The 17,397-nt window shown below is 36.9% G+C and overlaps 1 protein-coding gene across 1 annotated transcript; it reads right to left on the minus strand.

The window, feature by feature from the left end:
* Positions 1 to 749: 749 nt before the first annotated feature.
* On the minus strand, positions 750 to 8,642 carry LOC122721966. The gene is made up of 5 exons (XM_043951387.1): positions 8,463 to 8,642; positions 7,019 to 7,127; positions 2,328 to 3,229; positions 870 to 1,698; positions 750 to 814 (listed from the first exon to the last, which is right to left on the minus strand). The coding sequence occupies exons 1-5, from the start codon at positions 8,640 to 8,642 to the stop codon at positions 750 to 752; spliced, it is 2,085 nt and encodes a 694-aa protein (XP_043807322.1).
* Positions 8,643 to 17,397: the final 8,755 nt, after the last annotated feature.

The raw sequence follows: 17,397 nt of genomic DNA on the forward strand, positions 1-17,397 counted from the left end.
ACTGGGATTTGATAGAATCCCGAGTATCCATCAAGACAGCAGTAATGGCTTTTTCCAGCAAGTCTCTCAAGCATTTGGTCCATGAAGGGTAAGAGAAAATGGTCTTTCCTTGTGGCTGTGTTGAGCTTCCTGTAATCCATGCACACTCTCCACCCATTTTGCACACGAGTGGGTACTAGCTCTCCTTCAGAATTAGGGACAATAGTAATCCCAGTCTTCTTGGGTACCACATGGATGGGGCTCACCCATTTGCTGTTAGAAATGGGGTAGATCACCCCCATATCCAAGAGCTTCACTATTTCCTTCTTCACAACCTCCATCATTGGTGGATTCAACCTCCTTTGAGCCTCACGGACAGGTTTGCACTCCTCCTCCATGAGTATTCAATGCATGTATGTTGATGGTGATATGCCCTTTATGTCTTCCAAGGTCTACCCAATTGCTTCTTTGTGCTTCCTCAACACTTCTAGGAGGCTGTCCTCTTCTTGCTGGTTTAATTGGTTGGAGATTATGACTGGAAGTGTTTTTCCAGCCCCGAAGTAGGCATATTTGAGGTGCCTTGGCAAAGGTTTCAAAGCTTGTACAGTTGCTGTCTGGTCTGATACCTGCTGTCTGTCCACTGATTTGGGCAGATTGTCTGGCGCTGGGTCTGGTGATCTGGGCAGATCACTTTCTGTCTTGTCTGTCTGTTCCAGATTTGGGCAAGTCAGGATCTGCTTGTACTGGTGATTTGGGCAGATCATCTGCTACTAGTAAGGCACAGCAGTCTGCTGTTTCCACTGTCTCGGTGCTGTTGTTGTCCACTTTTTCTTTCCTGCAAAGACCATCATAAAGTAAATTTTCTTGATTAAAATAAAAAATTTCTTGACTTAAATCATCAATAATATTAAGGCCATAAACGGGAGAAACATCATTGGGGAATTTCATGGCATTATAAACATTAAACTTGATAACTTCCCCTTCAAACTCCATGGTTAATGTGCCATCATGCACATCCATTTTTGTTCTGGCTGTACTCAAGAATGGTCTCCCAAGTAGGATGTCAGAGGTGGTGTTGCTCTTATCTTCCTCCATGTCAATGACATAAAAGTCTGCTGGGAAGACTAGTTGGTCCACTTGTACCAACACATCTTCAAGCACTCCTTTGGGGTAGACAACAGATCGGTCGGCCAATTGGATTACTATGCTGGTGCCCTTGAGTGTACCTGCATTCAATAAGTTAAAAATGGAAAGGGGCATGACATTGATTGAAGCCCCAAGGTCACACATGGCCTTCCTTATCCCCACATTGCCTATTTTGCATGAAACTGCGAACATCCCTCTATCCTTGCATTTGACTGGAAGCTTTCTTTGAATCACAGCTGAAACACACTCCCCCACACTTACTTTTTCACGTTCAACAAGTTTCCTTCTATTGGTGCATAGCTCCTTAAGGAATTTGGCATACCTTGGTATTTGCTTGACAACATCAAGTAGAGGTATGTTGATTTCCACCTTACGGAGTGTTTCAAGTATCTCTTTTTCCTCTTTTTCTTTTTGAGATCTTGCAAATCTTTTGGGAAAGGGAGGAGGTACCTTGAATTTCTTTGCTGGTTGCTTTTTCTGCCTCTGACTGGATTCTGCCAGGTCTGTTGATTTGGGCAGATCTAATTCTGCCTTCTTGGGCGATTTGGGCAGATCGCTGCTGGACAGCTCAGTCTGCCTTGCAATTGGGTCAGTGATTTGGGCAGATCGACTGCCCTGATCACTTTCTGGCAGATTTTCTTCCATGGCTTGTTTTTGCAATTTTTTAGCCCTACTGTCTTGCAACTCTTTTCCACTTCTCAATGTGATGGCAATAGCATTTGCCTTGGATTTATCTCAGTTTGGGAGGGTAGCTTCCCTTGTGACTCCAATTTGCTCATTGAAGTGGCCATTTGGCTCACTTGTTGCTCAAGATTTTGCATAGTATTTGCTAGGGTTTTCACAATCTCTTCAAGGGGTGCATTGGACTTTTGAGGTGTAGCTTGAGCTTGATTCCTCTGCTGATAGCTTGGATATTGATTTCCCCTTGCATAACTAAAATTTGGATGGTCCCTCCAACCTGGATTATAGGTGTTTGCATAGGGATCATACCTTCTTTGCCCATTGAAGCCTCCAACAGTATTGACTTGCTGGTCTTCTTCTTGAAGGGATGGACAGAGATGAGTTGGGTGATTTATGTTTGCACATACCCCACATGGCCTTGGTTGCTGAATTTACTGGACTTGTTGGGCTTGACCCACAACAAGACTACGGACAGCACTGGTGAGATCAGAAATTTGGGATGCCAAAACGGATGTACTTACCTCATTCACCTTTCTTGGTGGCTGCTCTTGGTCTCCAAACTGTTGAGATGCTGCTGCCATGGTGGAAATTAAATTCCTAATCTCTCGAGGTGATTTGTCTTCAATTGACCCTCTACAAGCTGCATCAATAAACTTCCTTTCTGCCGGTAGTAATCCTCCATAGAAATATTCGATGAGGGATTTGTCAGAAATATCATGCTGGGGGCAGCTTGTGCACAGCCTCTTGAATCTCTCCCAGTACTCATATAGGCCTTCAGAATGCTTTTGCCTTATGCCACTTATTTCACGACGGATGCCAATGGCTTTTGAGGTAGGAAAGAATTTGCTCAAAAATGCCCTTACCATCCCAGCCCATGATGTGATGGAACCGGGTGGTAAGTAAAATAGCCAATCCTTGGCATAGTCTTCAAGAGAGAAAGGAAAAGCTCTAAGTTTGACATGGTCTTCTGAAATTCCTTGAGGTCTCATGGTTGCGCACACAATGTGGAATTCCTTCAAGTGCTTGTGAGGATCCTCATTTTCAAGGCCTCTAAATTTGGGAAGGAGATGTATCAGACCTGTTTTCAATTCAAAAGGTGCTGTTAGTTGGGGATAAGTTATGCATAATGGTGCTTGGTCTTCAGCTGGCATAGCCAGCTCTCGGAGTGTTCTCTCCCGTGGCTGTGGTGCTTGGACAGGTAGGTTCCCAGCTTGAATTTCAGCTTCTTCACGTGCAACAGGGGGTTCTACCATTGCTGGATTTTCTGCAGTACCCTGGAATCCTGTTTCTGGTGCAACTTCAGCAGTGGCAGATGCGGCAGTAGGCGAGTCTGCTGGTGAAAAAATTTCTGCAGCAGGGGCAGTAGGTGATTTTGCTGGTGCAGTGGCAGATCGGACGACAGGCTCCAAATTAGTTGCTGTTGCTGATGAAGATGCTTTTGAGGCTTGGTTCCTCAAGTTTGCTTGCTTCCTTAAGCTTTTGGCGGTGCGTTCTATCTCCGGATCATAAAGAAAATTTTCTTTACGGCCAGCCCTGGTCATAAAGGGAAAATACGTTAGTTTAAATCAAATTCCCGGCAACGGCGCCAATTTTTGATAGCGGTTGTCGAAGCCGTAAAAAATAAACCTATTAGACAATCAACAATTAACTTGCAGATAGTGGCAATAGGATCGAACCACAGGGATTTGACACCAACGATCTTCCTAATAATGACTAAGGCAAATAAATAACAAATAAGTAAAAGAGGGGGGTTTGTTTTGATGATTTAAATCTAAAAAGCAAAAGAGAGCAATAATTTAAATAAATGAGAATTTCAATGGGAAAGAGATTCTAGTTGAAGTATGAGTCTATTTCAGTTTGTTTAGAATTGATCATTGATTATTTAAGACTCCTATTTTATTTCAATAAATTAGTTTTGGTTGTGGAAGACGCTTCTCACAACCAAATTCCTCCTTAGTTCTAGTTTGATTAGGAAACGTTCGCCAATCAAACACTAATCAACAAGTTGCCAAGGAACGTCCTTGGGGCATTTAGCATCGAACAACTGTTGACTGCATTAAGACTTAGAGAAACCCAATTCTATCCTTGCCAACCGCGTGGTCAAGTCTAGATTATGCAACTGATTATATTTGTGTTCAAATAATATAAGCAATTACAGACCTAAATCATTCAAACAATTTATTACTTAAGCAAATTAAAAGCAATGGGCCCTTATTGATTCTAAAAGCAAAGTAACAATTATAGAAAAGATCAAGTTGCATAAATATTGAAAGCAAATAAGAGTTTAACAATGGAGTTTTAAATCTCCCAATTCATCACAAATCTGAATTTCCTCAACTTCAACTAGAAAAGAATGAATTTAGCCATTCATGGTGGACAAAGTACACAAAAGAAAGAAGAAAGGAAGGAGAAGGAGAGTCGGCTGTAATTCTGCAGAATTTCCGAGGAGGAGAGGATGATGCTTTGCTGGTTTGGAGGCTGCCTTCTTATAGCTGGAGAGTCCAAGTTCAATTAGGGTTTGAAATCCCTATTTTGACTTGGTCTTTGTGGTCTTTAATTCCTCTTTGTTTTTGAATTTTGTTGTAGACGGAATTCTCTTGGTAGAAGGACATCCTCGTGACTTTTGGAATTGAGATGGTGGTGTTTGAGGTGGATTTGGGCTTCTTTTCTTTTGAATTCTGAATTTCTGCACTTTTCCCGCCTCTGCTGTCTTTTCTATGTGAAAGTGATTTGGGCGGGTGATTTGGGCAAATCGCTTTGACCCAATCACTTCTGAAAATTCACTTCCAGGTTTTTCTGCCTCAGCTCGATTGCTCTGCTTCCTTTGTCTGATTTGACCAAATTGCTCTGACCCAATCACTTTCCTGTGAGATGGTTCCAGGTTTCTGCTTCAGCTAGATTTGGGCAGTGATTTGGCCAAATCACTTTGACCCAATCACTTTTCCAGCTTTTTTCTGCACTTTTTCTACAATTTTCCATTTTCTTCCTTTTCTTTAAAAACATAACAAAAACATAAATTAAGATAGAAAAATGTGTAAATAAGCAATAATAAAGATAATGAAAATGTGGCTAATTTATGTTTGATCACCTATATAGAGCTTTTCATCAACCAATTTACCCTTTTCATTCTTGTCAAGCTTGGTGTTTGTACTCATTGGAGTTCTATTAGGCTTGCTATTCTCCATTCTGAATCTTTTAGTTAGCTCCTTTGTGTACTTAGCTTGGTTGATGAAGATGTCATCCTTAGCTTATTTGATTTGAAGCCCAAAGTAGAATTTGAGATCTTCCATCATGCTCATCTCAAACTTACTTTTCATTACTTTTAAAAATTCTTCACACAAATACACATTAATAGCACCAAATAAAATATCATTAATATATATTTGCATTACAAGGATGTCATTTCCATGATTTTTGACAAAAAGAGTTGCATCTACCTTACCTTTTGAAAAATCATTTTGCAAAATAAAATTACTTAATCTTTTATTCCAAGCTCTTGGAGCTTATTTTAAACCATATAAAGTTTTTTACAATTTAAAATATGCTTTGGAAAATAATAATTTTCAAAATCGGGAGGTTGCTCAACGTAAACCTCCTCCACAATAAAACCATTTAAAAATGCATTTTTCACATCCATTTAAAAAAACTTAAAATTCATGTAAGATGCATATGCAAGCATGATTCTAATGACTTATAATCTAACTACGGAGGCAAAAGTCTCATTATATTCTATGCCCTTCTCTTAGTTATAACCTTTAGCTACCAACCTAAATTTGTTCCTAGTAATATTTTCATCTTCATTAAGCTTGTTTCTAAACACCCATTTGATGCCTATGGTAGAGTGATATTTAGGTCTAGGAACTAAGGTCCAAACCTTATTCTTTTCAAATTGGTTGAGTTCTTCTTGCATAGTAAGAACCCAACTCTCATCACTAATGGCCTCATCTATGGACTTAGGTTCTATATGAGATATGAATGCAATGTTATTATATACATATCTAATAGAGGATCTAACTGTTACCCCCTTATAATGCATCACTAATTATTTGATCCTTGGAATGATCATTTTTGTAGGTCCAATCCTTTGGCCAGTCATGTTAGACTCCTTGGCTTTGTATAAGTTGCATTTATTACTTTCAGAGTCTAATCTCATCTTCCTTTGCCTCCATAGGATCCGCTTTGGGTTGAATTTGATCTATATGGATTGAGGATCTTCAATAGTCAACTCATCAAGGTTACTTACAAGATTATCATCACAAACTATCTCCTTTCTAAGAGCAAAGGGATTAGATTCATAAAAAATGCATTAACTCTTCAACTATCAGTGTTCTCTTATTGAATACTCTACGTAATTTACTAGATGTAAAGTATCCTAAGAAGATACATTCATCAGTTTTAGAGTCAAATTTACCTAAATTATCCTTATGTTTAAGATAAAGCATTTACAACCAAAAACTCTAAAATAACCAACTCTAGATTTTCTTCCATTCCAAAGCGCATAAGGGATTTTATTTAGAAGAGGTCTAATTAAAACTTGATTTGAAACATAACAAGCCGTATTAATAGCTTCTACTAAAAAATAGGTAGGTAGATTATATTTTCTTAATATAGTCCTCCCCATATCTAAAAGATTTCTATTTTTTCTTTCAATAACACCATTTTATTGGGGAGTCCTAGGAGATAAAAAATTATGAGTGATTCCTAACTTGTTATAAAAAAATTCAAACTTCTCATTTTCAAATTATCTACCACGATCACTCTTTATTAAAGCAGTTGAAAACCTTTTTTGCTTTTAACTTTCTTGGTAAGACTTTTAAAAGCATCAATACAGTCATCCTTATGAGTAAGGAACACAATCCAAGTATATCTATAGTAGTCATCTACTATGACAAAATCATAATGCATGCCACCAAGACTAACTTCTGTAGTTAGACCCAAAAAAATCTATATGCAAAAGTTGTAGAGGTCTAGAAGTGGTTACCTTATTAATAGATTTAAAAAAACTTTTAACTTGCTTATTCATTTGACAAGCATCACACACTTTGTCCTTTTAAAATTTGATCTTTGGAAGGCCATCAACTAACTCATCCTTACTCAAATTTTTTAGAAGATCCACGCTAGCATGAGAGAGTCTCTATGCCAAATCCAAGAGTTATCACTATTCCTACAATTCCACCTTTTTAATTATCTCCAAAGGTCACTTGTCCATTACCATCCTTCTCTTCAAAAGAGATTAAGTGACTAGAATTTATGGTCCTGTTCCTTGAACATCTATTATCCAAATACCATTTGCTTTCAAGTTTTGAGAATTTCAAGCACACCTACAAGAAGAGATTCAAATAACTTTAGGTATCCAAATTTACTTGGGTCCTTGGGGCTTAGTCATTTCATTTTTCTATTTCCATATACTTCCATATCCAAGATTTACTTTTCTAATAGCACATCTATAGTTGGTGTGATCAAATTTGCCATAATAGTGACAATGACCATTTAACCTTCTTGTTCTAGGTCCATAGGTAAATTAGTGTGCTTGTGTTCTTATATAGTCATTTCTCTTTTGTCCATTATAAGCATGTGAGCAAGAAGTATGATGAGTGTGATGATTATGTGAACTAGAAATATGTGGTCTATAATTAGCATTTCTTTTATATGAAAATTGCCTAGGTATATATTGTTGTATGAACATTGTGTCTAGTGGATTGATGTACATGTGCATTCTTTATAGGTGCATTTCCACTGGGAGCTTTAAGTTCATGCCCATTAGAGGTAGACACCTTAGGTTCATTCAAATTAGTAGTTTTAATAAAAATAGTTTTGGAAGGACTTACTTGAGTTGATTTATTATAGCCAAAGCCTACTTGATGCTAGGAGATATTTAAGAGTCTAATATTTCATCAAGTTTATCCTTATCTTTTAAAAATTTTGAAAGAGAATTTTTCAATCTAAGGATTTCATTTTTAAAATTTTTGTTTTCTAGTGAGAGCTCATCTAAGGATTTTTGTAAATCATCATTTGAGGGTGAAGAATCCTTAGGTGAGTTCTCACTTTCTATTCTTAAGCTAACTAATTTATGTTTCAAAACTTTATTTTTCTTACAACTCTTTTCTAGTTCATCATTCATCAATTTTAAAGCACTAACAAGTTCATCATATGAAAATTCAACAACATCATCACACATGGTAATATCATCAAGTGTAGTTACCTCATTGGAGCTTTTCTCTAAGGCCATGAAGCAAATGCTGATAACTCCTTCACCAACGTCCTCCTCTTCGATGTCACTTGACTCATCTCATGTTGCTTAGAATGCCTTCTTCTTGAACTTTTTAATAGGCTTCTTCAACTTGAATAATCTACTTTTAGTGACTCAGTTTATTGCACTCATAATAAATAATCAATTTCTTCTTGCTTGATTCACCTTTGTCCTTTCTAAACCTTTTATTTGGGATGAAATTTTCATTTTGAAAGAGCAACTTTCTTATCCTCCTAGTCACCAAGGATAATTCTTCTTCATTTAGCTCTTCTTCTTCCTCACTAGAGTCTTCAGAAGATACCCTTAAAGCAATGTTCTTTTTCACTTTGCTAGGTTCCTCCACTTGCTCTCTCTTTAGTGTCATCTCATAATCAATGAGATTTCCTAAAAGCTCATCTAATTTTACCTTATTTAAGTCTTTAGCATCCTTTAAAGAGGTCACCTTAGGTAGCCAATCCTTAGGTAGACATCTAAGAATTTTCTTCACCAATTCCTCATTTGTGAATGTCTTCCTAAGGGATTTTATCACTCCAATAATCTCAATGAACCTATCATATATTTGGATAATGGTTTCATCGGATTTCATTTTGAACAATTCATATTGGTAGATAAGGGATTCTATCTTATTTTTTTACTTGATTGGTAACTTTATGAGTGACAAATAAAGTATCCCAAATCTCCTTGGTGGTAGACTTCATGCATACTTTGTTGTACTCACTTCTACTAAGAGCACAAAATAAAATGTGAATGGATTTATCATTAAGGGCTACTTTTCTCTTCTTTAGTTCACTCCATTCGCTCTTAGGCTTTTGCTCTTGTTTTTACTCTACCATTTTATTAGAAAGAAAGGGTCATTCTCCATAATATCCCACAAATCAACTCCTACTTATTTTAGAAAATAGTACATTCTATTTTTTTCAATATAAAAAGTCATTTCCATCAAAGAAGGATGGTCTCACAATAGATTGACTTTCTTGAGTATTGAGGGTTGCCATTAATTTTTACTCCAAGATTATTAAATCTTTTAAAAAGGGAGACCAGCTCTAATACCACTTGTTGTCCCTTGAAGCAACTTAAGAGAGAGGTGTATTGAGTTTATAAAAATTTAAGGGCTAAAAACACAAGTTAAAAAGGAATAAGAAAGGAAGAGTGATAATGAACACAAGGATTTATAGAAGTTCAACTATCTCAAGCCTATGTACTCTCTTCAAGGCCCTCCTTGAGAGTTCAAGTCCACTATTAAATCTTCTTTGGGTGAAAATTAAAATCTCTTACAATTCTAGAGCAAAACCCTTAATCTTTACAATCCTCTTTTTATCACAAGAGCAATCATTTGCTCAAAACTACACCCAATATAATAAATTTACACAACAACCCTCACTTAATCTCAAAACACAAAACAATTACAACTCAAAACTATCTTTTAAGAAATTAATGCTATGACTCAAGGTTTAGAGAGAGAAAAAGTGACAAGTGCTTTAATCTCAATAAATATATGCTCAAATGGTTATTGTAAATTTTTCCATATGAAAGACACATTATATTTATAGTTCTAATATAAATATGGCCATTGGGGGTACATTAAATACAAATAGAACTGTTTATATACTGAAATAACTGTTATTTTGTACTTAGAAAAACTCAAGTTTGGTGGCCTAAAGTTAAATTTTGGGGGTCGAACCATTGGAGGTGAAAATAAAAACCTTTGAAAATAGAATTTTGGAGACCTAAAGTCCTCACCTTTGGTGGCCAAATATTACAACTTTTGCCTCTGTTTCTCTTTCTCTCTGTCGCCTAAAGTTCACTTTAGGGGGCACAAAGTCTTTCATTAAATATTTAAAAAATCACAACTTAGACTACAGAACTCTGATTTTCAATCTGTTTGAACTCTTGTAACCTATATTTTAAAATATTTTACTTTTTAAAAAAAGAAAAATAAAAGCACTCTATTTGTAAAATTTTATTTTGATCCTTCAAAGAGTTATGGAGTAAAAACTTAAATTATAAAATTTCAATTTTTATTCTACTTGAATTGTTGTAACCTATAATTTGAAGTCTCTTATTTGATAGAAAAGTATCTTAAAAAAGGCTCCATATATAAATTTTATTTTGATCTTACAAAAATAATTTCTTAAAAATTGGTCATATTTTTAAGTTTTAGAGTTTAAAACATGAATTCGAGCTAACACAATTAATTCATTGAAATTCACAATGTGTAAAAAAAAATTACACTTTGGTCTCTTTCTTGTAGTATGCTTCCAATCTTGACACTTTTCATTTTTGAAATTGAAGCAAGTCTATTTATTTAAATTAGAGGCCTATAAGCTCACACAAACACTTCTAAAGATAATTAGTAGCTCACCAATTATTTATTAGTATCATAATAAGGATTAGAATACTTAGGTCCAATAATATCGATGCATACGATGCTGTAAAGAAAGGTATTAGATAAGAAAGTTTGACATAAAACTAGATGTTGTTCCCTCCATTGTGTCACTTATTTCCCTCCATTGTGACAACAATGGTAACATAACTCAAGCAAAGGAACCTAAGTGTTAACAAAAAATACAAACACATAGAGAGGTGGCTTCATATTAGTAGATAGATAATTGGGAAAGGTGACGTGGATGTGTAAAAAGTAGTTTCAGAATGAGAATGTAGCTGATCCACTTACAAAAGCTATGAGCCAGTGATAGTTAAGCATCTCATGAAGTTGAGTTGACTGTGCGGTTGTCGAAGCCTGTCAAAAATAACCTTTCTAGTTATCTACAATTTTACAACTGTAGATAGTGGTAAAAGAATCGAATCCACAGGGAATTGATACTTACTTATCTTCCTATCAATGACCAAGTAAATAAATAGACGATAAAAGTAAAAAGGGGATTTTTGAAGTTTGATGATTTAAACTAGAATTAAAAGTAATAAACTAAAGCAAATAATTAAAGTAAAGAGAATTCAATAATAAGAAAACTCTAGTTGAAGAATTGGATCCACTTCAGTTGTTTGGGATTGATCATCGACACTTAGGTTTTTTTATTTGGCTCAATAAATTAGTTATGGAGGTGGAAGACGCTTCTCACCTCCATATGCCTCCTTAGGCATAGATTAATTAGGGAACATCCTCTAATTAATAACTAATCAACAAGTTGCCAAGGAACGTTCTTGGGACTTTTAGCATCTAACAATTGTCAATTGCATTAAGAGATAGAGAGACTTAATTCTAGCTACCCAAACGTATGGTGATCTTGCTAGATTATGCAATCTACTTGGTTTTTATACCAAGAGTTACTTGTGTTTGAACAATTCAAGCAATTATGGACTTAAAACTATCCAAACAAACAAATTATTACTTTGCAATCAAGAATCAATGGGCCCTATTGATCTAAATAACAAAGCAACAATGGAATTAAACATGAAATTGCATAAATATTGATAAATAAAATGACATAATAGGTTCAGATCTGCCAATCCATAAACAACTTAAAGTTTCACCTAATCTTCAACTAGAAAAAAAGGGTTTCAGCCACTCATGGCTGAAACTAACACAAAAGAAAAGAAAGAAAGCAAGAAAAAGGATGAAGAAGGGCTGGCTGGTGCGCACAGCTACTGTGCGAGTTCTGTCGAAGATTATCTGTTGATGACAACCTCCTTTGTTGCTGGTTTGATCCCCTTTTTATAGCTGAATATGTGAGGCCCTTAGTTTCTTGATTTGAATTGAGTTCTTTTCCTAATTGGAGTTGAATTCTTGGAAGGGAAGTGTATTCTCTTGAGATTTGGCTTCCTAGATATATGGGATTGAGTGCTGAGGTGGTTTGAAGGGTTGCTGAGCTGTCCTCACATGTTTGGGGAGGAAAAGATCTCTTGAAGATTTGAAATTTGAATTCTCGCTTCTCTACTAGCCTGCTGTCGCAGGCCTTGTTTGCCCGGGTTGTGTGGGCAAACAGCTCGGGCAAATAGCCTGTCTTGCTTGCTGTCTGCACTTTGTTTCTGTCTTGCGGGGCTGTTTGCCCAGTTAGCTTGGGCAAACAAGCTAGTCAAACAGCAAGTCTGTGCTTTCTCATCTATCTCCCATTTTAGCTTCAACTCGGTTTGGGCAAACAACTTGGGCAAACCAGGCTTGTCCTCTTTTGCTCTCTTTTGGGCTGTTTTAAGGCCATTTTTACCAAATTACTCTTTTACACAATTTTCTGTAAAATAATATCAAAACCACAAAATTAGGTAGAAAATGTATAAATTAACATAAATAACAACATGAAAAATGGGTCTAAATTTGGCTTGATCAAATACCCCACACCTAACCCTTTACTTGTCCTCAAGCAAATAAACTTAGTCAAACAAGCTCTCTTTACTACTTGATCCTTTATTTCCACTTAAACTCTTACCCTAGACCCCCTACTTTGAAGCATTGCAGTGAAGAGTGTATGCACCAAGGTTACTTTCCTTCTTTCCTTGTTTCCCTTTACCTGCCATGGTTAGTAATTGTTTTCCTCATTAGAGAGATTATACATGCACATATTCTTGTTTAGTTTAGACTCTTTCTAGCTTTCGGAGTGATTTGCCCTTACTTGAAGCACCTTATTCAGCTTTTTGCACTTTTATTTTTACCTAAAGAAGTCACCAACCTTTTGACGCGAGAGTACATATTTGTGATACCCACCCCCGGTTACTCAGTTGGTCACCTGTCCAAGTGGCTACTAGCTCTGTTCATAGTCTTTAACCATTGGAATAGTTTTTATTTTGTGCTTTTAAGGTCTTTGCCTTTGCTGAATTTTTCTTTTTTTTTTCTTTTTCTCAATGAATTGGGCAAATCAACACCAATTGCTAAAATACATCATATTTTGTTATTCACACATCTTTCATTTTATTATTCTCTCTAATGAGTAATGTCATATATTTTTCACCATGGCAAGCTCAAAGATTCAATTCAAAAGGAAATTCCCAAAAATGAATACAACTCACTATAATTGATTCAACTTAGATTTAAAGAGTCATCACATCAATGGGGTCATGGAAAGAAAACTTATTCAACATAACCTATGTGTTTGAGTAAAGCATATGAAAACAGAAAATAGAAAAAAAAACTGTGGCTACATGTGTGTGAATTGAAAACAAAAATAACAAAAATGAAAAAAATTCACCTAATGTGTGCTAATTTAAAAATTAAAGCTTAAATGGATATAAAAGAAATAAAAAAGAGTGCATGAAGCATCAAAATTCAGAGATATGCACCCCCACACCTAAATCATGCATTGCCCTCAATGTATTGAAAGTATTAAAGTTTAAAAGAAAAAGTGAATACTCCCCTAGTGTGGTTGTTTGCCCAGTCTGTTTGGGCAAACAGCTTGGTTGAACAGCGTCAGGTAGCGCTTCTGGTGGGTCGCTGGCAATGTCGCGCGTGAGGGCCTGTTGTTTGCCTAGTTGCGTGGGCAAACAAGCTGGTCGAACAAGTGTCCCGCGTTATTGCAGCGTGCTGCGTGCGTCTCTGTGGTGTGGGCAGACTGTGTGCCAATCCGCTTTCTGTCTCATGGGTTGTCTCCGCTGTTTTCCATTTTGTTTGGGCAAACAGTTTGGCCAAATAGCTTTGCACCTGCAAAACAACTAAAACTTGAAAGTGGGTTGAGGCGCTAGTTCCTGCACACCTGGTCTTGTTTGCCCCTGTTGTTTGGGCAAACAATCACATATCTCTGTTTTTTTTTATTTATTTTACAAGCTTTGTTCCTATGGAGGATGATTTAGTGGAACTTCTTCTACTACTTGTACTGTAAACTTCTCATAGAACGGTTTCAGACGATGTCCATTTACTTAGAAGACTTTTCTGGTTTCCAGACTGCGGATATCTACGGCTCCATGGGGATAAGTATGCTCCATAATCAATGGCCCAATCCACCTAGACTGTAGCTTACCTGGGAATAATTTTAAACAAGAATCAACGAGTAGAACTTTATCATCGACCTTGAATTATTTTCTCGAAATATGGTGGTCATGGAAGGCTTTGTTCCTGGCTTTGTAGTTCCAAGAAGTCTTGTAAGCATCTCGTCTTATCCCTTCTAGTTCTTGTAGTTGCAACTTCCGATGTGTTCTAGCCTCCTTGAGATCCATGTTGCAATTCTTGACAGAGCAATAAGCCTTATGTTCAAGCTCGATTGGAAGATGACAGGCCTTACCGTAGATCAATCTGTAGGGAGACATTCCTATAGGCGTTTTGTAGGCTGTCCTGTATGCCCACAAGGCATCTTTCAGCCGTACACTCCAATCTTTTCTATTGGGGCTCATTGTGTTTTCTAAGATGGCCTTGATTTCTCTATTAGATACTTCAGCTTGCCCATTCGTTTGAGGGTGGTAGGCTGTGGATGTTCTGTGTATGACATGGTACTTTTTGAGAAGATTTTCCACTATCTTGTTACAAAAGTGAGTCCCTCTATCGTTGATGATTGCCTTAAGCACCCCATGCCTAGCAAAGATGTTAGTCTTCACAAAATCCACTACCGCCTTTACATCATCGGTTCTTATTGCTCTGGCCTCTATCCATTTGGACAAATAATCCACTGCGAGGATTATATAGGTATATCCGAAGGATGGCGGGAATGGCCCCATGAAGTCTATACTCCATACATCGAATATCTTGCCAACCATGATAGGATTTTGAGGCATTTGATTTTTGTTGCTTAGATTTCCAGTCTGCTGGCATGGTGCACATGATCTGCAAAACAAATAGGCATCTCGAAAAATGTTAGGCCAAAATAGTCCACTTTCGAGGATTTTGTGGGCTGTCTTTTGTGGTCCAAAGTGTCCACCGCAACTGTATGCATGGCAAAATTTAAGGACTGAGGCTATCTCCTGATCGGGTATGCACCTCCTTATCACTTGGTCAGAACAATGCTTCCAAAGGTATGGTTCATCCCAAACGTAGTACCTTGCACTCTTCTTTATTTTGTCTTTTGTGTGCTTGGGCATATCAGAAGGTAAGTTAACTGTGCCTAGGTAATTCACAATGTCTGCGTACCATGGTTCATCAACTTGGGCATAGAACGAATGTTCATGGAGGTGATTGTCATTTTCTGCATATTCCAAAAGTTGCTGTGTTGAGATCTGCTGTTCGGGCAAACAATATTCTGCCTCATTTTGCTGTTCAGGTAGACAGCTTGCTGCTTGTGTCGTCTGCATGGCTTGTTTGGTCAAACAAGTGTCTGTTTGCTTTTCATCTGCTGGGTGCTTGGTCGAACAGCAACTCACCTGTGCTAACGATCTAGTCTTGCTGGATTCTGCCCTCTCTTGCTGTTTGGGCAAACAGCAATCTTCTTCACACCTCCTTGCTGGTTGTTCATGTAAACAGTATTCTGACTTTCCAGGTGACTCTGCTGCATGCTCAACTAATCTGGGCATGCTGTTTTCTGCTTGCTGAGGTGGTATGGAGGATTCTGCCCTCTCTTGCTATTTGGGCAAACAACAATCTTCTTCACACCTCCTTGCTGGTTGTTCATGTAAACAGTATTCTGACTTTCCAGGTGACTCTGCTGCATGCTCAACTAATCTGGGCATGCTGTTTTCTGCTTGCTGAGGTGGTATGGATGGACTGCAATCTGTCTAATTTGGCTGCTAGACCTATTTGGGCAAACAACAGTTTGCCTGTTTTTTCTCTACTGTCTGTTTGGGCAGACAGCAGTCTAACTGCTATACATAGCAAATTGCTTCAGTCCTTCCTAGCTCTTTTCGACCTCTTTCATCTTCTTGGCTGGCCTCCCTGCAAAAATCATCGTTTAGCATATCATTTTGATTCATGTCAAAAATTTCTTGGCTCAAACAATCAATGATATCTGATAGCGGTTGTCGAAGCCGTAAAAAATAAACCTATTATCAATCAATAAAATAATTTGTAGATAGTGGCAATAAAGTCGAACCACAGGGATTTGACACTAAAGATCTTCCTAATTATGACTTGGACAAGTAAATAAAAAAAAATAAATAAAAAGAGGGAGGTTTGTTTTGATGATAATGAATTAAAACTAAATAGTAAGAGAAAACGATAGTTAAAAAGATGAGTAAATCAATGGGAGAAAAGCTCTAGTTGAAGTATGGATCTATTTCAGTTGTTTAGAATTGATCATTGATTCTTTGACACTCCTATTTATTTCAATAAATTAGTTTAGGTTGTGGAAGACGCTTCTCACAACCAAATTCCTCCTTAATTTTAGTTTGACTAGGAAACGTTCGCTAATCAAACATTAGTCAACAAGTCGCCAAGGAACGTCCTTGGGGTTTTTTACTTTTCAACTATTGACTGCATTAAGACTTAGAGAAACCTAATTCTAACCTTACCAACCGCGTGGTCAAGTTTAGATTATTCAACCAAGTGTGCTTGTGTTCAAACAATCTAAGCAATTACGGACCTAAATTATTTAAACTAACAATTTATCACTTATGCAATTAAAAGCAATAGGCCTTAATTGATTCTAATAGCAAAGCAATAATAGCGTGAAGAACAAGTTGCATAAATATTGAAAAATACAAGTTTAACAATGGACACAAAACTGAAATTTCCTAACTTCAACTAGAATAGAAGGTGTTTAGCCACTCATGGTGGACAAAAATACACAAAAAGAAAGAAGAAAAGTAGAAGAAGAGAGCTGCTGTGTTGCTTGCTGAATTTCTGCAGTAAATTCTATGTCCCCCCTGCTGGTTTGTGACTGTCTCCTTTTATAGGTGAAGAGTCTTAGTCCAATTAGGATTTAGAATCCTAATTTGACTTGGTCTTTTGTAGTCTTTTATTCCTTTTTGCTTTTGTATTTAATCATGAATAAATCTTCTTCTTGGAGAAAGTCTTTCTTGAGAGTGACTCTTGGAGATGTCATAGGATTGGTCTTGTGGTGTTTGAAGTAGGATAGGACTCCAACATATTTGAAATTTTGATTTTTCCTTCTTCCCACGCTACTGTCCTTGTCTGCGTCATTTTGATTTGGGCAGTTGGTTTGGGCAAATCGCTTGCCCAAATCGTTTCTGTGAGTCACTTCCAGGTTTCTGCTTCAGCCTTCTGCTTTAGTTTTCTGCGGGCGATTTGGCCAAATCACTTCGACCAAATCAATTTTTCAGCTTTTTCTGCAATTTTTCTCCAAGTTTTCGGTTTTCTCATTTTCTGTAAAAACATGAATTAAACTAGAAAATTGTGTAATTAAATAGTAATAAAGATAATAAAAATGTGGCTAAATTATGTTTGATCAAATATCCCCATACCTAGCCTTTTGCTTGTTCTCAAGCAACAAGTAACTTAGTCAATCAAGCCCCTTTTTCTTTTGAGCCTAAGTACCACTTAATTAGCCCCCCTAGACTCCTAAATTGAAGCACTA

The sequence above is a fragment of the Manihot esculenta genome, chromosome 15 (assembly GCF_001659605.2).
Source record: "Manihot esculenta cultivar AM560-2 chromosome 15, M.esculenta_v8, whole genome shotgun sequence".
NCBI classification, from domain to species: domain Eukaryota; kingdom Viridiplantae; phylum Streptophyta; class Magnoliopsida; order Malpighiales; family Euphorbiaceae; genus Manihot; species Manihot esculenta.